General features: G+C 41.3%; 1 protein-coding gene across 22 annotated transcripts in view; it reads right to left on the bottom strand.

Annotated features, from left to right (window-relative positions):
- The window catches only part of PCDH15 (protocadherin related 15), a 1,100,829-nt gene that overhangs the window by 144,228 nt on the left and 933,867 nt on the right, over positions 1–22,734 (bottom strand). For all 22 annotated transcript variants that reach the window (XM_075423218.1, XM_075423232.1, XM_075423229.1 and 19 more), the window contains one exon: positions 6,851–6,979. In XM_075423218.1, the coding sequence (XP_075279333.1) occupies positions 6,851–6,979 (129 nt within the window). The remainder of the gene's footprint in view (positions 1–6,850; positions 6,980–22,734) is intronic.

Here is a 22,734-nt window from a genome sequence, read left to right as displayed (position 1 = left end):
GAAGTTTTGCACAATGAGGAGAGGAAAGGAGAAAGCCTATACAGAAAGTCAAGAACGGGAAAAACATTTAAATAACTGTTCATGTGTTTCTAGACTATTTCCAACATTTTAATACAGGTACTGATAAATTTGTTACATCTTTATCATTCTACTTATTGACATCATAGACTATATCCCCAGACTTACGAGCATTACTATCATGTCAACCAGCAACTGTAAAAAAATTGCTAAAATAAACAGCAATAATAGTGGCTGCTGCTAATAATCAAACCACATAGTGATTTATTTTGGTGGATCTTGTATAAATAAAATAATGGATTTCATTATGAAATACATTTGAATAGTAAGCCTATTAGAAACAAAATTAATTCAATTGGGAGGGACCTCTGGAAGTTGTTTGGTCAATCCTTCAGCATCCAGGTATTTGCTTACGTCTTATTTCCTTCAACAGCCTGTAACTTCAACGTCTTCTACTGTGAATAGTGCTTTCCTCCCCCAGACTGACAATGGGCTCAGGCAGCTGATGATCCTGATATCAAACCTTGCCAAGAAATCTGAGGCATCAAAGAAGTTGAGCACCTTCATCAGTAGGTACTCTGCCTCAAGGAGCAGGAGGCCTCTTCTCTTCTTGGGTCCTAAGATAAAAATCTCTTGCTATATTTTTCCCCATGCAAAATGGGAAGCCAACATTCAAAAAGTAAAAGGACACTACAAAAGCAGCTTGTTGGGTCAGCAGTTTAATTCTTGGTAGTAAAAACACATGATGCAATGAGAGCTACCTTCTTTTACCAGGCTATTCTCATCTGTAATAGACCTTTTTATTTTAACCATATTACAGCTGCTATACAAAATATATTCCGATAGAGACCTCTCCTGTACATGCTTTGATTTTAATGTACAGTAAATCACAGAATCACAACAAAAGCTGTTTCAGATTTTAAAGAATATCCTCAGACAACATAGCTATGCCTAAATGTTCATCATCTTCTTTCAATAATGTCACTGAAGCCAGAAAAAAATTCCAAATGCCCAGATCACGCTTTTCTATACTATCTATTTGCATTTGTGAATATGAAACAGTAGAAACTACATCCAATACTTGTGCTATAAAGAGAAAGCATTTTCCATCCAGAGACTGTGAATTAGGATTGGTGGTAAAAATGACACTAAATGACATAACCAGTTTCTGTCATTCCACACCTAGGAATAAACTATCACAAGCCTTCAGTAATATTTGCATTTCAACACATCTTAGAAATTATACTAATTTATAAGATAGAGAGGTTCTGTTGCAATAACTTGTTTTATTTTATACTTGTATCTAAGCCAAAAATAGACTCAACCTAGTATTTGAGAAGACTATTGCATCTTGAGGGCACCCAGAAAAACACAAAATGGATTTTAAAGATATTTAGTACTGATTTGAAATATCATGTCCTTACATTTTAGGATGCAAAATGAAAATCAACCTCTTCAGATGAAAACAATGACAAAACCCAAAGCAATAACTTATCAATTTATGGAAACTGATTTAATTGCAGGGATCCTAATTTCTGTATGTCCAAGGTTTCAAAATAGCCTTTCACGTGGCAGATATTTCAGTCTAGCATAACAAAATTAATCTTTACGAAAACTGTAATCTTCATCAATGCTGACAAAAGTTGTTTACCTTGAAAATCATACCTGAGCTTGGACAGCTTCAGAGCAGTACCCAGCTTTAACGATACCAGGTTATAAAGAAAGCAGAACATAGACATATGTAGAACCACTTCAGTATAAGTGAAGAAGAAACTGTACTGAAGAAGCCTACAAAACCTAAAGTATAACTTGAATGAATAAGTAATGTAATTAGAAGGAAACACAAATCTACGCCAAAGAAGCATTTTTTCAATTTATAAATACTAGAAAACAACTGAAGTGAAGTTCACTCAAAAAGAACACAAAATTATCAATTATAGAACTATAGAAAGGTTTGGGTTGGAAGGGACCTTAAAGATCATCTAGCTCCAACCCTCCTGCCATGGGCAGGGACACCTTCCACTAGACCAGGTTGCTCAAAGCCCCATCCAGCCTGGTCTTGAACATTTCCAGGGAGGGGGCATCGCCAGCTTCTCTGGGCAGCCTTTTCCAGTGCTCCTCACCACTCACTTCGTAAAGAAGTTCTTCCTTATAGCTAATGTAAATCTATGCTGTGGATAGTTAGGGCCTGGCGGTCGGAAGATGTCGTGCTGTACGGAAAGGTAGGCCCCCCCCTCCTCTCCTGATAACCAGTAGCGTTTAGCCCATAGGTGTAAGCAGACGGAAGTGACGCTGTAAACCTAAGCTATATAATACTGTGCTACCCGTCAATAAACGCCATTTGCCGTCCACCACATTGGTGTCTGCGAGCTGATGGCCCGAGCGGCCTGGGGTTGGTCGCCGTGCCGTTCCTGAACCAGGTCGCCACGCCAACAAAGGCAACAAGTGGTGCCGAAACCCGGGAAAGACTCGCCTGGAGTCGGGTGAACGGCGGCCGGAGCGGCAGGACCAGCCCGGCGGGGAGGACGCTCCCGGACCAACAAGGAGGATGGAAGCCCTTGTGAAGGTCGTATCGCAATTACATAAGCAGTGGGGGATTGATTGTAAGCCCAAAGATTTTACGCTCGCAGTTGCGAGGCTTTTGCAAATTGGGGTCATTGACCAGCTGGCGGATATTCTCCACCCTGAGGTGTGGGATAAGTGCACTAAAGCGTTAGCCGAGGAAACAATGTCCTCGGGTTGTGGGAAAAAGCTTAAGTCGTGGGGGAAAGTCGTGCAGGCCCTGCAGAAAGCTATACAAGAGCAGGAGACCTGGAAGGCGGCAAAGAACTGTTTGTTAGCTACCCCAAAATTGGGAATCGGGGCAGCTACACAGACTTCGCACCCCCCAGACGATAACGGTTCTGCTGAGCCTAAAAATCAGCAAGAGGGCGACACGTCCCCTCAACTCCCGGACCCCGATCCGCTTACGGAGGGAGAGAAACAAGCTAAATCCTTCTGGGGCGGGTTAGCCGAGGAGGCTAGGGGCGCCGCGAAAGAAACAGAGTCTGATAAAGTCTGGGCCACACCACCGCCCTATGCGCCCCAAGATGGCACCGAGCACAAAGGGGAAAGGCGGGATGAAAATTCCTTTGGTGATAACAGGGAGGAAGCGCTAAAGTTATCAAGCGTACACAAAGGGGAGGCGGAGGAGAACAGGGGGGAGAGGAGCGGTAGGAGCGACCTAGAAGGGGAAAGGGGGGCCAGCGGGGGGCAGAGAGCCAACCGGCGCGTGCATTTCAAAAGATGCGCCTGTGAGGTGGGCACCCCGCCGAGCAGAGGGCGGGGCGGGCCCGGGCGGGGGGAGGAGCGGCCCGCCCATAGGGGAGGGGGCCAGAGCTCGGCAAAAACGTACTGGAGACCGGAAGTAACCAGTCAGTCGAGTTCCGACTCCGAGTCAAACACTAGCGGGGATGAGTGGCTCGTAACTAATTTAAGTTTAGAAGAGAAGAAAACAAAGATAAATAAAGTCAAGAGCCAAAATATCCCCATCCAAATTAAAGAGAAACCGCGAGGAGGAGAAATCCCTCTCACGGACTGGAGGAAAATAAAGATTACGTGCGCCGACTGGACCCCATCGGCCGCACTAGCGTTCCCGGTCCGGGTGACGGACGGGGGACAGAGGGTCCACACACCGATAAACCCTAAGGATATACAAGCGATTGTTAAGGCAGTCGCAGAAAAAGGCCTTAATTCTGCCATTGTCTCCGCCCTCATAGATGGTGTCTTCGGGGGAGACGATATGCTCCCGTTTGATATAAAACAAACTTGTAGATTGATCTTTGACGGGGCAGGGATGATCGTTTTTAAACAAGAATGGGAGGACATCTGTGCGAGGCAATTGGCCCAAGTAACTGGGGCAGACCATCCACTGCATGGCTCCAGCCTGCAGCGGTTAATGGGCACAGATCCCACAATGATTACTCCCCAGGCACAAGCCCAGGGCCTGCGGGCCCATGAAGTCATTACAACTACTCGTGCGGCCAGAGAAGCTATTCGCACAGCCTCTAGAGTCATTGCCAAACCATCGCCATGGTCCACAATTAAGCAAAGTGAGAGTGAGGGTTTCACAACATTTGTGGATCGTCTCCAAGCAGCGGTCGATTCATCAGCCTTGCCTGTGGAGGCAAAAGGCCCAGTCGTAGCAGAATGTTTACATCAGCAGTGTAATTCGACAACCAAAGAAATCCTGCGATCACTATCAGCGGGGTCGAGTATCGCAGACATGATTAAGCATGTCGCGAAGGAAGAGCATCTAACCCCGATCCAGGTGGCTGTTCGCATCATACTAGCCAGAATAAAACTAATGAAAACTGTGAGTTTTTGTTCACAGGACCGGATCATCGGACACCCCCGTAACCCGTATACCCCGGTGACCAAAGAAGATGACAAGTCAGCAAACGTTCTGTCCAAGCCTGGAAGTTCCTCACTATCAGAAGTTGTGTTACAAAATAGGAGGGGAATGGATATTCTTTTCTTGCGACAGGGAGGCCTCTGCGCTGCATTAGGGGAAGAGTGCTGTTTTTATGCTGATCACACCGGAGTAGTCAGAGATACCATGGCCAAACTTAGAGAAGGTCTAGAAAAAAGAAAAAGAGACAAAGAAGCCCAACAAGGATGGTTTGAGTCGTGGTTTAACCATTCGCCATGGTTAACCACCCTGATATCCACCTTGATAGGGCCGATTGCGATGATCGTAATGACACTAATTTTTGGACCCTGTATACTGAACAAGATCGTGTCATTCGTCAAGAGTCGGCTAGAGAAAGTTAACATCATGTTCGTAGAACACCAACAACTGCTTTAAAAATGTACCTACCCAGTGTTACCCTCAATCGTCCCTAAAAGTTAACTTCTACCTGTTTACTGTGCCTTATGTTTTCTATTCAAGTTTATAGCATATACTTTTTAACACTACTGTACAATATAGAATAAGAATAAGAATAACAATAGAATTTTTAAGATTATATTTTAGCTAATTTACAAATGCATTTGTCTAAGGTACCTTATCTTTGTAATCGTAAGATTTTAATATTTACATTTTTTAAATTGTAGTTAAGGTTAAGTAAGGTTAAGTCTGGCCAGATATTAAGTTTAAGTCTTAAGGTTAAGTATTAACACTTTTATATTTTATATTAACCTATTTAGTTAAGCATAAGGAGGGGGGAAATGTGGATAGTTAGGGCCTGGCGGTCGGAAGATGTCGTGCTGTACGGAAAGGTAGGCCCCCCCCTCCTCTCCTGATAACCAGTAGCGTTTAGCCCATAGGTGTAAGCAGACGGAAGTGACGCTGTAAACCTAAGCTATATAATACTGTGCTACCCGTCAATAAACGCCATTTGCCGTCCACCACATTGGTGTCTGCGAGCTGATGGCCCGAGCGGCCTGGGGTTGGTCGCCGTGCCGTTCCTGAACCAGGTCGCCACGCCAACAAAGGCAACACTATGCCTTTTCAGTTTAAAGTCATTACCCCTTGTCCTATCCCTACATGCCCTTGTAAAAAGTCCCCTTCCAGCTTTCTTGTAGGCCCCTTCAGGTACTGAAAGGCTGCTATGCAGTCTCCCTGGAGCTGAACAGCCCCAAATCTCCCAGCCTTTCCTCCTAGGAGCAGTGCTCCAGCCCTCTGAACACTTTTGCGGCCCTCATCTGGACCCACACCAACAGGTTCCCCTCACCTCCCCCAGCCGACAACTTTAGTTTAAAGCCCACTTCACCAGCATGGCAAGCCTATGACCAAAGATGCTCTTCCCCTTCTCTGACAGATGGACCCCATCATCTCCCTCTAAACAAGAAAGATGATAGACAAGAAACACTGTCTTACTGAATAATATAAATTTGGAAATAAATATGGTTATAATGGTTATATGCTACCAAATACAGTTCTCATGCTACCCAAAAGATCCTATTCTTTCTGAAGGTACTGCTAACACAGCAGTTAAGGGACTCCTATTTTCTATTGATATGGTTGCTACTGGAAAGAAAGGCAGATTTTTTGCCTAAATTCCTGAAAAAAAGTGCCTCCAAATTAATCCTTTACCTATAGCTCATATTGCATCCAACCTTTGTGCTAACCCGTCACTGAAGGAAATATGAAACATTATATTCAACTGTTAGTTCAAAAAAACCCAACTTGTACTTTCTTCTTCTTTCACCTGATGTTACGAAAACTGACTTCACCAAAGATAGTGATGTATGTTTCAAGTGACTGAGTCTGCATTCAGTAGTCCAGAAGACCCATATATGTTATAAAAATTTACACAGCTTCAAATCACTCAAATTAACATTACCCCAAGCACCACCTATTTTATGACATGCAATCAATTATTTCAGTCAACCATTTAACTATTTTTCCACTTAATGGCCTTAAAGTTCTCTATATGTGTGACAATTTTATATACCTGTGTGTCAGTTGATTAGTATGTTAGAAAAATATTTTAGAAGAAATCAGTAAGAGTATAAAAACATGGCAACAATGTTGTAACACTGTAATATGTTATAAGCAAGCTTTCCTAATAGTGTGTGCCTTCAAAAACAGTCTTTTAATGGGCTATTTTTAAATGAAAAAGTCTTTTCAGCTATTAACCATAGAGAAGAAAACAAATTCTGTATTTTAAAGTTCAAAATACTACTTTTTTTAGCATAAAAGTGTCTGACGACAGACAGTTTGCATTTATTCCTAAGACATTCTTATGTGAGTTTGTCTAAGGTACAGTTATTTTGTGCTCTTTCCTAATAGACTGGACAGTATGGGTAATAACATAAAAAATTTAACTCTGCACAGTTAATAACTTACCCTTACTTGACCAACAAAAGCATTGGCTTCCTCTTCCTGTACAGATAGGTTTTTAGGTAGAAACATATCAAAAACTGGTCCATTGTCATTTACATCCGTCACCACTATGTTAACAGTAGCAGTTGAGGTCTACAGAGGAAGATAACATTATGAACAAATTACCTTCATATCACAATTTCACAGATGACAACAGATCAGCAACCTTACCTTTATGTATTATGCCCATCCAGTACAGAATCACAGGTAAACAGATTATTGATTTTTTTTCATGTTTGTGTGAAACAGGAAGCATTATTCATTTGAAGAGTTTATTTTTACCTTTCTTATAGAACCAAACAGGCTCGAGACTGAATAATGTATTAGAGATGGTTGAAGGACATCAGATACCTTTTTCCTTAAATGGTGTTCCAAGGATCCTTCATTTTGAGTGAGAAAGAAGCTAGAAATATCAAAATGTGCCAGAACTATAAATTTGGAAAGAAATTACTGATTTCACTAATCAAAATATGCTACTGTGATCTTCAGCTTAGATGATTAGCCAGCCTCTTAACCGGCACAATCAAGCTACCACAGCTCTAAGGTGAGCTTAGCTGGCCTTAGCTCAGAGATCTCTGTATCATTCTTCACCCACATCACACTGACCTGCTATGAAGCATTAGAACATCAACTTTAACACACAGAAAGGCGCCTAGTGGGAAAAGCATAATTAACTATATATTTGGCACATATAAAATTTCAACAAAACATGTCTATGCTCTCTACTGAAACTTTCTACCCAAATCAAAGCAATTAGAGAGGGATATACTTTGTTGGCAGATCTTCACAGCGTCAGATCCCTTTTCACTGGTCCTATATACTGTTTCAGACACAAACCATCACATTATTGTACTTAATACACTACTGTAATTAATACATTATTGTATTTTAAATCAACAAATGCTAACACCTTTGCTGTCAGAGATACTTTTATTCGATAAATTCAAATGCAGCACAGCAGCAAGAATCATTGTGAACTGTGGCTTCAGCTTTGTTACAGTTTAAGACCATAATAGAAACAGATGCATTAGCTAACACTAGCTACTTCATGCAGTTAGTTATTTGAGAATATGCCTAAGCATTAGCATCTCTTGACTTCTCTTTTTCATGTTTAACAGTTTCACAGAACCATTAAGGTTGGAAAACCACTAAGAGCATCAAGTCTAACCATCCACCCAACACCACCATGCCTACTAAACCATGTCCTGAAGTGCCACATCTACACGTCTTTTAAACACCTCCAGGGATGGTGACTCTACCACTTCTCTGGGCAGCCTGTTCCAATGTCTGACCACTCCTTCAGTAAAGAAATTTTTCTTAATATCCAATCTGAATGTCCCCTGACAAAACTTGAGGCCATTGCCTCTCGTCCTATTGCCTTGGGAGAAGAGACCAACATCTGCCTCACTACAACCTCCTTTCAGGTAGCTGTAGAGAGCAAAAGGTCCCCCCTCAGCCTCCTCTTCTCCAGATTAAACAGTCCCAGTTCCCTCAACCGCTCCTCAGAAGACTTGTTCTCTAGACCCTTCATCAGCCTTGTTGCTCTTCTCTGGACACGCCCCAGTAACTCAATGTCTTTCCTGTAAAGAGCGGCCCAAAACTGAACACAGCACTCCAGGTGCGGCCTCACCAGTACAGAGTACAGGGGCATGATCACCTCACTGCTTCTGCTGGCCACACTGTTCCTGATACAAGCCAGGATGCCATTGGCCTTCTTGGCCACCTGGGCACGCTGCTGGCTCATGTTCAGCCAGCGGTCGACCAACACCTCAAGGTCCTTTTCCGCTGGGCAGCTTTCCAGCCACTTCTCCCCAAGCCTGTAGTGTTGAGTGGGGTTGTTGTGACCCAAGTGCAGGACCCAGCACTTGGCCTTGTTGAACCTCATACAGTTGGCCTCAGCCCATCGATCTAGTCTGTCCACGTCCCTCTGTAGAGCCTTCTTACTCTCCGGCAGATCAACACTCACACCCAATTTGGTGTCATCTGCAAACTTACTGAAGGAGCACTCAATCCCCTCATCCAGATCATTGATAAAGATGTTAAACAAGGCTGGACCCAAAACTGAGCCCTGGGGAACACCACTCGTGACTGGCTGCCAGCTGGATTTAAGTCCATTCACCACCACTCTCTGGGCTTGGCCATCCAGCCAGTTCTTAATCCAGTGAAGAGTACACCCATCCAAACCATGGGCAGCTAGTTTCTCCAGGAGGACACTGTGGGGAACAGTGTCAAAGACCTTACTAAAGTCCAGGTAGACAACATCCACAGCCTTACCCTTATCCACTAGTCAGGTCACCTTGTCATAGAAGGAGATCAGGTTGGTCAAGCAGGACCTGCCTTTCATGAACCCATGCTGGCTGGGCGTGATCCCCTGCTTGTCCTTCGCATGCTCGGTGACTGCACTCAGGATGAATCGCTCCATAATCTTCCCCAGCACCAAGGTCAGGCTGACAGGCCTGTAGTTCCCAGGTTCCTCCTTCTGGCCCTTCTTGTAGATGTGTGTCACACTGATGATCCTCCAGTCATCTGGGACCTCCCCTGTTAGCCAGGACTGCTGACAGATGACAAAGAGTATCTTGGCCAGCTCCTCTGCCAGCTCCCTCAGCACTCTCAGGTGGATCCTATCCTGCCCCATAGACTTGTAAGTGTCCAGGTGACATAGCAGGCCGTTAACTGCTTCCTCCTGGATTATGGGAGGTTTTATTCTGCTCTCCAGCCCTTTCTTCCAGCTCTGGGGGCTGACCACCCTGGGAATAACCAGTCTAACTATTAAAGACTGAGACAAAGAAGGCATTAAGTACTTCAGCCTTGTTCTCATCCTTGGTGGCAATGTTTCCCCCCGCATCCAACAAGAGATGGAGATTCTCCTTGGCCCTCTTTTTGTTGTTAATGTATTTATAAAAACGTTTTTTGTTGTCCCTTATAATGGTGGTCAGCCTGAGTTCTAGCTGGGCTTTTGCCTTTCTAATTTCCTCTCTCCAAGGAGGAGTTTCGCATCGAGGTGAAATACCTCAGTTTGAACCTAATGAATTTAAACATTGTGGCAAGAGCAACAACAACATGTCTTTTGTTTATATCCTATAAATATAACTACAGAAGAGCTGAGGCTCATAATGCAAGCTTTTGTGGCCTGTGACATGGGTTGCAAAGAGAAGGAATCAACAGTATTCTTCACCCACCAGGGAAAAGAGAAACACTACTGGGCAAAAAAAAAAAAGGGTAAAGAAGATTGAAATTATACACCAGGAAAGCCTTTCATTTCAAAAACAGAGAAGCACAGACATAGAGGGCTTATAGCATCTTCCACAGGAGCAAGAAACTTTAGGATCTGGCATGACCGATAGCTGTGTAAACTGATGCTGATGCTGTGGTGAAGTGGATAGGCAGGTTAACCTGGTATTATAATATGGTGTCATTAGTCTACGAATGCTTCCTTCAGTGCTTCATTCAGTTCATATGCAAAGAAAATAAAATTATTTTATTCTATATATACAGCCTGTTAGAAAAGTATACTAAGGGAGATAGATGCTAGAAAGAAACCTGTGAAGTTTAACGCTGATGCCTTGTTGCTGCAGACTGCTAATGCTGGTTGTCCAGACTCTGTTTTGTACTGTTCCCCCAGTTACAGTAATATCTGTAATGATGTCTGTGATGCACTCTGATACTGAAATGCAGTGTAAAAATCAAACATAGCATATTACATCAGCTGTTCGTGCTGTATCTAGATGCCTTCTGATACTGAGCTACTTTGCATCATGCTACACTGCTGGAAATCTATATAACATTACAGTCACAGCAATTACACGGTGTGGATGTAACCCCTGAAAAAGTCCCTTGCTTTAGGCACAAGACTAATCAGCCTGTTAGAAAGTGACACCTCACAGGTTTCATAAAGAAATCTGTAACCATCTTCCCTTGAAAAAAACACAGTAAAAAAGTCCAAATGTAATTCTGCATCTTTGTGTGTTTTCTGAAACACCTTCTGGTGCAGTACGTCCCATGTAACAAACCTCAAGCAGAATTACAACTTCACAGGTCCCTGCAGTAACTGCCCACAATAAATGCAGAACATCATCTGATTTTTATTAAGCGGCAAGCTCCTTCTATCTGCCACATGGGAGAAGCACTTGCAAAGGACAACCAATGTACTCAAAACCTACTCCCTATCTTAACGCATTTGGTCATGCTTTCATTGCTGCGTTGCCAGTTCAGTCTGATAACTTACTCTCTACAGGAGAGATCCTGAAACAGGTGTATCTCCTTCACCTTCCAAATCCTCAGACTTGGCAAGCAGCCCAGTCACAGATATTGAAGTCCGTGGCTTTAAATCCATCTAATGCGTTTGCACAGAGTCCCATCTGTTCACTGAGCTGCTACCTGTGCTATCAGGCTTCCTTAGCAATTCCTCTTGATAGAGGCACAGCAAAGAGTAGATCCCAAACACAAGTGGAATGAATAATATCCATGCACAATACAGCTTCTTCTGAGTGAGTTTTTCTACAGGTTTTATGTGGAGGCAAATGCAAAAAAACAATCTGTTCCACAATAAGCACCATAAAATAACTAATTAATACTTAAAAAATAAAAAACAGAATATTTTGAAACAAACTAACAAGATGCTTTCAGGCTGGCTTCTTCTATTCGCTTATGCTCAGTTATATGCTAATTGTTTCAGAAACTGCCATTCCCACATTCAATTTCTATAAGAAAAATGCACTTTACAATTTATACATCATTGTCAACATAAAACACACTCCAGAATGTTTGCTCCGATGACGTGCAATGTGCACTGAATGTAAATCAATCTCCCAAAGCTAACTTGATTCCACAGAACACAGGGCAATAAAAACTCTTGGATTTAATAAACTGAGAAAAGTATGGCATAAAAAAATATTGGCTTAAGACAGTGAGTACTTCTCGTTTTGAAAAAGATTTCTTTTCCATTCAGAAGAATTTTAACAGGATACGCCTGATAATCTGCAGCACATTTACTTTTGATGCTGAATCAACCCACATCAGCTCTCAGAAGAGCCGCCAAAACCTGGCTTTGTATCCAATAACTTTTGAATCAAGTGCTGAAAGTAAAATTACTGTTGTGATTTACTTATGGGTCTAACTTTTGTACATAAGTGCATGCCAATGAGGGGGGCTCACATACTTATTCTGGACAAACAAAGCAACACATTATGAGGAACTCTTATAAGCACTTCTCCTAAATGACAGCGTTTTGCTAAATCCAAGCAACAATCTCCTCTGGAAGCACACTATTAACAACATGACCCAGCAGCAATACTTACATGTCTTGAACAAAAAAGGGAACCTCTCTTTTAGCTTTCATGAAACCTAATCATTATAATATCCTTAGAAATACAGAGATTACTGAAATACTGGAATAAATCTAGAAGGGATCATTTGAAGAAGTACCAAAGGAGATTCAGGTTTCACTTAAGAGAAAACAGTGGAGCTAGCATGGAAGGCTGATCTCTGCTTCATACAATTAGGATTTTAAGATGAATTTTAAGATGCTTTTTAAAATTTTTATCAGTGATGTAGAGGAGGTGATGAAGCACACTCTTCTCAAGATTGCAGGTGCTGTGGTTTAACCCGGCAGCCGGAAACCAAGCACCAGACAGCTGCTCACTCACCCCCCCTCTTCCCCCGCAGTGGGATGGGGAGAAGAAATGGACAAAAGGAGAAACTCATGGGCTGAGATAAAGACAGTTTAATAAGACAACAAGAAAAATACTACCATTACTACTAATATTACTGAATATGCAAAACAAGCTATACACCATACAGTTTTTCTCACAGCCCAACAACCAATTGCGTAGCCAGTCTCTGAGCAGCAATTGTAGAACCTGCAGGTTTCCTGGAGCTCACAGATTTCAATGATCTCGCGAATTTCACAGAACTCACCAAACTCAGGAAAAAGACCGAACTGATGGGCATGTTTGAACTCACTGTGAAGAAGACCAAACTCATGGAAAAGTTCTAACTCATGGAAAAGAGAGGATTCCTGCCTCCTGGCCAACCCCCATTCATAAACTGAGCATGACATCCATGGTATGGAATATTCCCATTGGCCAGCCTGGGCCAGCTGCCTGGCTGTGCTCCCTCCCAGCTCCTGCACACCTGCTCGTTAGCTGAACAGGGGAGACTGGAAAAAGTCCTTGATTTCTCAGCAACATCTGGAAACATAAGCGTTATCTACATTCTTCTCATACTAAATCCAAAACACAGCAGCTACTGAGAGGAAAATTAACTATATCCCAGCTGAAGCCAGGACAGCAGGTGACACCAAACTGGAGGTGACAGTCAATATGCTGGAAGGCAGGGCTGGCATTCAGAAAGACCTTGGCCAGCGGAGAAATGGGCCACCAGGAACCCTAAGAAATTCAGCAAGGACAAATGGCCAGTCCTGCCCCTAGGAAGAACAAGCCCCTCACAGGGACCTGGGCCAGGGCCTGCCTAGCCAGAGGCAGCTCTGCAGGAAAGGCCTGGGGGTGTCGGCAGGCAGCCAGTGGAGCAGGAGCAGCTGTGTGCCCTGGCAACAGCACAGGCCAGCAGCTCTTGGGCTTGTATGGACAGGGGACCAGCCTGGAGATCCAAGGAAGGGATCACCTCCTCCGCTCAGTCCTCAGAAGACCACACCTAGATACTTAGATAGTGTCGGGAGAGAAAACAGGTGTAAACTGAAACCAGAAAGGTTCAGACTGGGCATAAAGAATAGTTTCTCCCCATGAGGACGAAAATGAAAGCATTTCAGCACAATGAAGCATAAGTGTTTGCTATACATTGTGCTCTAGCTTATCTTCACATTGTAGACAGGTACTGAGAACCTGGTTTCAGCACTCTCTGAATAAGAAAATAAAGAATCAAGTTTGTCATGCCTTTATATCATTAGAATAGAGGAGTTACCTGAAAAATGCAATAAATGAACTACTAGCCTGACTTGTGTATGTGAACGTGAAAGCTTTCTTGAGTTATTCTACAGGTCATTCTGTAATGTAGGATAGGACTTGCCATTGGTGCTGAGAGATTCCAGGTCAGACTAACCAACCCCTCCCCGATCAATAAGAATTGGAAAAATTGAAGAGTTTTTGGCTTGGCTTAGTTTTGCAAGAAAATGAGAAAGTTTGTGAGGATTTTATAAGAATGGAGAGAGGGAGGTAGGAGAAAAGACATTTGGAATTGTTTCCCAACTTTTCTGCTATCTAAGAAATTTTAGTGTTTTTCAAATTTTTGGCAATACTTTTGCTTATCTTAAGGATCCTACCTTACCTGCTATAAGCCCCCAGATCACAGTGAACAACTGTCTCAAATCTCTGACTTGAGAAACAGTCATGGACACTCGAATTAAGCAAACTCTGAAACTTAGTTGATCAATTGTTGTTGAATAGTAGCCAGTGTTCTAGATAAGGAACATCTCATGGTTACAAACCTGTTCAACCAAGGACACTGAATAACCCCCTGTGAGAAGAACAAACACCTGGTATCTTTAACCAGGGATGTGCTGGAGCAACTGGACCTTGAGCAGGACAGTTAATCAGAATGTTTTATGCCATTTATAGCCAACACAGCCACACAGGATAGTGCTTCACTTATTACCGAGTCTCAAATCAGACTTTCACTTACAAATTAAAAAAGCAATATTTTTGCAAAGGAAAAGTATTTTATTGAGATGCCAAACAGGAAAATTATTTTATAAAATTAAGTTTTCTATTCTTCTTAAACTTCCAAGGGTTCTAAAATAAGATCTTGTACTAAGACCAGTATTTCAAACAACCCTCATTTTAATATTAGTCACAATTTAGCAAGCTATAAAAAAAAGGATTAATTCAGTGGCAGAATCACCAAGAGCAGCATTCAAAACAAACTAGGTTAGCAGCAATGCCCCTTTGTTCTCTTCCTTTAAATCAGTAACAGCAAACTCTGAAACTGAGAAAGATTATGGGAATACTCAAAAATCTTGCTATTATTTAATCTGAATACAGGAAAAAATTTGTTATCCCACTGATGGAGTAATGCCAGCCTTTTACATGAAATAGTAGTCAGTTGGCTACCCCATTTCTTCAAGATACATAGGGCAGCAGTTCTGCCATTAACGTCAGAAACTGCTATAATCAAAGATTATTAAATAAAATCAACATTTTTATATCCCCATTAGATGGCTCCAAAGATTTACTTAAGCTCTCTGCAAGTCACAACTTAAGACCAACATGCTATTCTGACATAGCCTTTATTAGAAAGCCAATAAATTACAGTGGCTTATTCAGAACTGCAGCATGGAGCATCACTGGTAACATCATGATCATCTGTCCTGTGGATAATGTAAAAAGTCACCAGCAACACTAAAATCACACTGACTAAATTATCATTGCTTAGAAGTTATGTTCAGGGCTAGCCATAAGCTATTTTCAGTCTGTCACTGGAACAGAAAATAAGAAAGCAAGCAGACTATGGGTCATACCCTTTCTTACAGCAGTCAAGTAACTATTTGGCACACTAGCCAACAGGCAAGAAGGACCACAGGTAGTGAATGCGTGCTTTGTGGTTAAAAAATGCACTGGAGAGAGGATAAAAGTAAACACACTGAGAAAGGATCACGATATATTGTATTAATCTCAGTTTCTTATACTGCTAGAGAAGCCTACCATTTCTTATTACTATTTTCAGCTGCAGGTAGCAGGGGCTGCCTGAGATCACTCATGCTGTCACATAAACCCCGCTTAATTTTCTATGTCAGTAACTTAAATACTTCTGCCAAAGAAACCTCCAGCACACAGAAAAGTTGAAATTCTTTTACCTTTGTCAACTCAACACATCAAAATTTTTCAGTCAGTAATGAAAAGCATAAGGAGATAGAAGAGTAATTCTTGCCTTTGAATATCAAAGCAACAAAAATTACATTTAAAGTCAAGTTCTGATTGGGTGTCCATTTACTTCTGCAAAGCCAGCTTTCTTGTTTTGTTAGTGGGGAAAAAGAATAGCTGCATTGGACATCTCATAGCCTCAAGATTCAAAAAAAGATTTAATTTCTCTTCATTCATTGGTTCTCATACTTGAAGTGCTTTAACATATATCTGGAACCTATGTCCCAGCTCCCTGCAATATTACTGTCCCCCTTGTTTGGCTCTAGTCGTACCATTGCAAGGTGACCTGCACATGGCAGAGTAAAATTACATGAATGCTTAGAATTACCAGCAGCACGAAGCAGATTTTTCCTTGCAAAGTGTGGGGAAAACGCGTAGAGAAAAAGATGATGTTTGAAGGAAATCAGTTGCAGTTAGAATCTTTAATTTGCTATTTTGTTCATTACATACTTCAGAATGAAAGCAAATAGTTTCACAAATATCTTAAGAATTATGAAAAGTTGCGGTGTTTTGTAGAGGATCCTAAAAGAGACTAATCTAGTACTCTCTCATGAAAGAGCTGCTGTTTCGCTAAAGCTCTTGACATACGTTTAATTACCATTAAAAGTATTTAAACAAACTTTAGTAGTTCCCTAAAGTGATAAGAGAGAGACCTAATTCACAACTGGTTTTACATATCAACTAAATGGATACTCCTCATGCAAATACTAAGACAATACAGCAAGGATAAAACATTGCTTTGGCTGCTTTAAAACTAGGAGTTTCTACAAAAGATTTCTCAAATATGGTTTGGAAAGGAGTTTTAAAGCTACTACCGGAAATTCACACAGGGAAAAAAGCAGTACAGCCTCATAACAGACATTTCCTATTTATTACTGAAGCAAACTGTGTTTACTTCTCTTTTATAACAAACATAAGTCACACAAAAGATCAACAGCTGCAATTTATAGCTTTCTTAGGGCCACTAAAATAGTTCTTATGTATCTAATTCTTCCCTAAGCAATAAACGTAACATTTACATCACCTCCACAAATATCTTGTGTCCTAAGTAAGACAGGCCCTGACAAATGCTATGGATGATAAATTTGAAGGAAATTTTACTTGTGACTTATTTTATTTGTACCCTGCCATTTAAATTGAAGTTGGGAATTGATGAGAGCATTCTATGCCTTGGAGAGGAAACATTCTTCGCTCTGATGTCAAGCAAGTTTATTAATTTAGACAAACACGATCATCTCTAGATATAACTAGTTTGCAAATAATAAGATCTGAGGCAAAGCCCAAGGCCTTATTTGATAGAAAAAAAAACTGTAAATAATCTTGTGATCTACATATCAGGACTTATCTATATTAAATTCAAGAAAACTACACTTCAACTATTATATCCAAAATAATAGCTATTCTTTACCGAACAGGGGAAACAGCAGCTCAGATCTTAAGATACTGGGGGTGATCAGGATCAAGATAAAATATACATGAACTATATAACAGGTAAATTGCCGTGCTGCCCAAGTTCGGTGCTCTAGAAGAGTGACAGCCTTAAGAGTGACGTTGCTAATGAGAATCTAATATTGATTGGTAATGGAGATGACAATGAAGTGCTGACGTCAGAAAAAGTGAAGGGTAAACAGGCACAACTGTTATGGCCTTGGTCATTAATCTTTTTGAATGCACACAAGCTGCATAACCACAACAAACAACATCAACTGGGCCATGGGGAACAAGTTATTCTTTTCCTTTCTGTTCCTATCAGCAAGGCTGCAAGCCTCAGGTATTTTAAGAACTTGTTCCCTTCCAGTGTATGGCATAAGAACTTTAAAGGTGGTATCTACCAACCCTCTACACTTCTCCAAGTTATAAAGAAGAAATGGTCAGCTAGACAGCAAAGACATCTAGGAGAGAGAAGAGACTGAGGCTGAATGGAAAGACAAGGCTGGAGATTGTCAATAATCACACTAATGGAAAAGACCAGAAAAACCCTGGGGAGGAGACAAAGAGAAAAAGCTGTAAACCACACACAAATTTATTCCCAAAGGAAATCCCGCAAAACTAAGACCTCACACATCCAGAAAGAAAATATAAATGATGAGATCGTCAGTGAGATATGAAGAGAAAATCATTTACATTTGAGAAATGTCCTTGACAAGCACTTGGGACTGACAGGATATAGGTCTCCACTGTTCTGCCAGTCACTGGCCACGTAACTGCCCAGGCTCCAACCCTGTGCTGTCTATTTGAGAAGGAGTATTGATCTGCTGTCCCAGCAGCTGAAAGCATCTCAATATCACAGGAACAAAACATTACCGTTTCTACGGGATGAACCAGCAGTAGCTGGTAGCTTGTATCCCAAGCTATAGAGCTCAGGCTAAACAACCCAAATTTAGAGCATACTGTGTGCTACACATCACCTAACATCGTTGGAGCCTAAAGTACAAAGTAGGCTACATTTGTCATGCAGCCTGGCAGAGACAAAGATGTGGAAATATGGGTCTGCATTTAAAAAGCTCAGGATTCAGTGTCTTAATCAGAAAGATAAAGCTGTGGCATCTCTACCAATGCCTTTATATCAGAAACCAAACTGAAGAACTTCAAAATAGCTGAGGAACGTGGGCTGCCAGAGCCTTCAGCTGCAATTCTCCCAGCCTTCTTGCCTGGGTCAGCTATTTATGTAGGACTGGAGACTTCACTGCTGTTATAAAAAGAACTGAGGTTTCTGCTAACCTCCAAGATCTGTCTGCAAGGCATGCTCAGCTACAGAGGAGTTCAGGGCAAGGAGCTTTGTGTGTCTGCTCTTGAGCTCTCTTAAGTTTGTACATACAGTGCTGGCTGAAAAAATAGTCTGCCCAACTTACGTTTTCTGATCTGACTTGAATTCAGGAACATGGTATTTACTGTCATAACTATGGTATTACTGAATATACACAATAACATAATGTGTACTCAATGTTACACTATACATTACTGTTATTGTGAACTCTGCTGCGAGATCTACTTTAACATAGTTCGATTTAAGCTTATTTATTTTGGAATACAAAATGCTTCAGTAATCCTTGGTGCAGAACTGTTTCTCACCTTAAAATAATTGAAGTCATCTTTCAAAACAGAATTACAATCTGCTCAAAATCTTTGATTGAAAACTGTGATCAATCTATTTCTTTATAAGGATTACTTAAATCACCCCTTCCCTGTTAGCATTTGAAATCAAAGCCCTTACGGGGAATATTATCCATGTAATGCAAGCAGACGAGGCACACAAACACTGGAAGTTTGGGAGTCTTCTAAAGCTTGCCCTAACAAAAGAGCTGATGCATGGAGACAAACCTTCTCTCACAGAAGAGGAAATCCAGCTGGAAAATTCTTCTCATGCAAACTGAAATACACAGATCAGCTGAAATTTTTAAGGCTTTCTCATACAAAGTATGAAACTTGTCAGGAAAATGGTAATATGCAGTGCTTCTTTTTAGTTACAGTTTGTATTATTGAAAAGAAAATAATTTGAGGAGGAGTTCTTTAGAGGCGGAAATACAAAAACATTAATTTATTTTTACTGATACTTTTCACATATTTAAGAACAATTCCTTTCCACTGCATCGACGGATCAAAATAAATGTGCTACCTTGAGGTGGTATTAAAGTTACACAGTATGAACAGATTCCATTGATTTTTTTTTTTCTTTCGCAAATCTTGATTTATGGATAACAAAAGGTCAGTTAAGTAGAAGCCTTTTTCAATACAAGCCTTTTTATACACAAATTCTCCATTCAGTGAGTATTTACCAAAAGAGGTGTGCATGCTTTATTCTTGATAGATAACGGAACTGATGTGCAGCAGATACAGGTAATATTTACAGGAGTAACAGAATAATTACCGTAATTAATTCATTTTCTGTATGCTATTTGAGTAGTAAATCTTTGTCTAAATTACCTTGATCTAGTGCTGCCTGTTTTCTCCAAGGAAAGTAATTAATTCAAGTGTCATAGGGGATAGAGGCTCTAACTTATTAATGACCTTCTAAGACGACTGAAATACCCAAGTCTAACTTACATGATGAAACACAAGGCACTGAAATAAGGCTACTTCCTGTTTACTCAGTGGATGAATACCTTCTTGAAATAAATGTTGGTCTGCTCTGATCAAGAACGAGACAGTAGGGAGGAATATGGCATGGTATATGTGTCTACACAAAGCACACCAGTGTGCCTCAAGGCCCCGGTGACAGAGATATTATTAGGCTTCCCTGTTCTGATACGTCTTTGTCTAGGATCAAGAATGCCATAATATTTATTCTGCTTTCATTTACAGCCTGTGGCAATTATTTAACTAGATCATAAGGTGACCAAACACTAGTTTTCAACTGTAGGTCCTTCTGAGGGCATTGTTGTGGCAGAGGGACTACCATGACCTTGTACGAACACTATACTTTTGCATACTATAGCCACGAATATGGTTTTCAGAGCTTCTAAATTCTAAGCCCCACTGATTTAAGCTCCTGTACTGAGTACAGTGCAAACCTATGAACATTTTAGCCACACTTAAAGGTTAAACATTGCAGTGTCTCACTTTATGCATCAGACATCAGAGTGGAATCTGGAATCCAGTGCTGGATACCCAGAACCACATATAGAAAGCATAGAAAAAGACTTAAAATGTGTTCAAAAATGCCAGATTGATTCCTGCATTGGCACCCAGCTACTCTGGGCTAGCCCAGACCACCAAGAAATCAGTTCTCTCTCAGACGGCCTTTCTAAGGGTTGCCTGATGGTGCCTCTGTCTTCTGAGGAAACATGGCCCCAAACCAGTTTTGGAGTCTTCAGTTCTGAAATTATTCTGATTTTTTAATGAAGTGTTCATTGCAGAAGAAATGGGCACAGATAACAGGCAAGACCTTGGATTCACAGCTTCCAGAGATACCCTCCCAGAGCTAGGTTGCCTCTGATCTCTCCTATCCAGCAAATCTCGGACTATACCCTGAACAGCACAACTTCAAAAGAGCAGACAGACAACAGCTTCTTCTGGACTTCCAAAGCAGTTTTGTGGCCTGGTGGTCGAGTGTTTGAAGACAAACAAAAGAATCTGAATCCCTGACACTACTTTTTGAGTACCACAAAGTGACTGTGATATGGGATATCAATGTTATTGCTCTCCTTCAGCCATATTGAAAAGGAAGGCTGTAGCTGCTGTCAGTTTGAAAAAAAAAACACCCTGGATGACTGACATTTATAAAGAATACCGAATTACTAACTCCCAAATGGCTTTATAAACTAGGCACTGAGTTGCTCTGTTTTGCCATGTCTTGGGCACAAACACATTTCTGAAGTGCTGGGTGAATATTTTCAGGACTAGACTTTTGTATCGGGTGGTTTTAATTCTGCTTAAATCACACAATACACAGTAAGACAATACAATGGAGCTTCCTGGTTTTTCTATGTAAATGAACTGACACACACATGCACTCACATAAGCCAAAAATAAAGAGCACAGAAGGCTTTTTCTTTCTTCTAACAGAAGTCATGCATATTGATTTCTAACTTCTCTCTCTGAAATGCAGACGTGAATTCTTGCCTTGAAACCCCAGCCAAACGCACCACAGTTTGTGAAAACAATTTGAGCTGGATGTATCTTTTCATTCGCACATCATTCTTCTGTCCATCTAAACTCATTACTAGGGAAATAAAAATATTTTCCTGACTACCCAATTAATGCATGCTTAATTGTTTGTTGTTAACAGTAACAGGTGGTAGGTCATGTTATTCCAAGGTCAGAGAAAAACCACAAGCCTGTTAATGCTCCAGGTTATAACTCAGAACAGCTATAGCCTGGGAAGCATAGCTGAGCATTTTAAAAAGTCAAAAGCATTATAAGGCATACAAAAGTGACGAAACAGTGTCAGCTGGGCCGCACCACTAAATGGAAAGCCTTATTGCTTGGTAAAGCCATAAGCAGGTCTGTATTAATTTTGAGAGAATAATCAGTCCCCAAAAGTCAAAAGGTGAACATGACTGTCACCACACAACATAAGGCAGTTAAACAAGCCTTGGGGCTTATTAGAATATAGAAGCCTCAAATACTTAGTGCCATAGCAACACTCTTAAAAGTCTCTTAGACCCTTTATTAATGGCACATAAAAATGAGCAGAAAAAACCCCCACATATTAAAACCCAAAAAATTTTAATGTGTGCAGGACCACAGAGTTTTCAAATGCAAAAATGTGTTCAACAGACTTCACAGATGATGATAGGGAACAGTTAGTTTTCTCTAGAGAACAGCAGGGATAAAAAGGAGGGCCTGGTATACTGCATACTAGTCCAATATCCCATGGGTTTTACAGCAGAGTGGAGCAGGCAGGGCACACAGTGCTCGCCTGGTTTGATTTCAGCTGCTGGGGTGACGAGCTTCAGTCCCTAGAAAACCAGGAATCCAGTAACTTGTGGGGTTAGAAAGGCAACGATTTGTACCACCATGATCATGGGAAAGGCGCCTGGAGGAAACATTGCTTCCCCAGGAGAGTGGTGCTGGGGCTGCTGTACCCCAAGCAGAAGTGTGATACTGTGTGGGAAGTGTCCTGCTGCCCCATGTGCTGACCTCCAAACTCCTGGAGACAGAAGAACTGGAAAGACAGATCCATTCTGGCATGTCTCCCTGGGCCAAAGACCACTCTGTCAGGGTTGGAGATGGCAATCAGTGTGTGAAGTGGACCAGTGTTAAAGGTAGGAAAGATATTGAATCTTTCTGGTCCTTTCTTTTTGTTTGCTTCAGGTGAGCTTATCCCAGAGACTGATGACTCAATACTCAAATACAGGCTTCACTCACCTAAGAACTTTACTTATCTCTATGGAGAAAAACATTCTTAGTTTTATGAGAACAATGTTGAACAGACAAGAAGGTCACCATCTTGAGACAGACAACTTTTAAAGCAGCATGGGATAAACTTCTTTCTGAAAGCTTCAACAATTTCTAAGCATAGCAATGCTTACA

The sequence above is a fragment of the Opisthocomus hoazin genome, chromosome 6 (assembly GCF_030867145.1).
Source record: "Opisthocomus hoazin isolate bOpiHoa1 chromosome 6, bOpiHoa1.hap1, whole genome shotgun sequence".
NCBI lineage: Eukaryota > Metazoa > Chordata > Aves > Opisthocomiformes > Opisthocomidae > Opisthocomus > Opisthocomus hoazin.
This window is presented reverse-complemented; position numbering and strand designations above follow the sequence as displayed.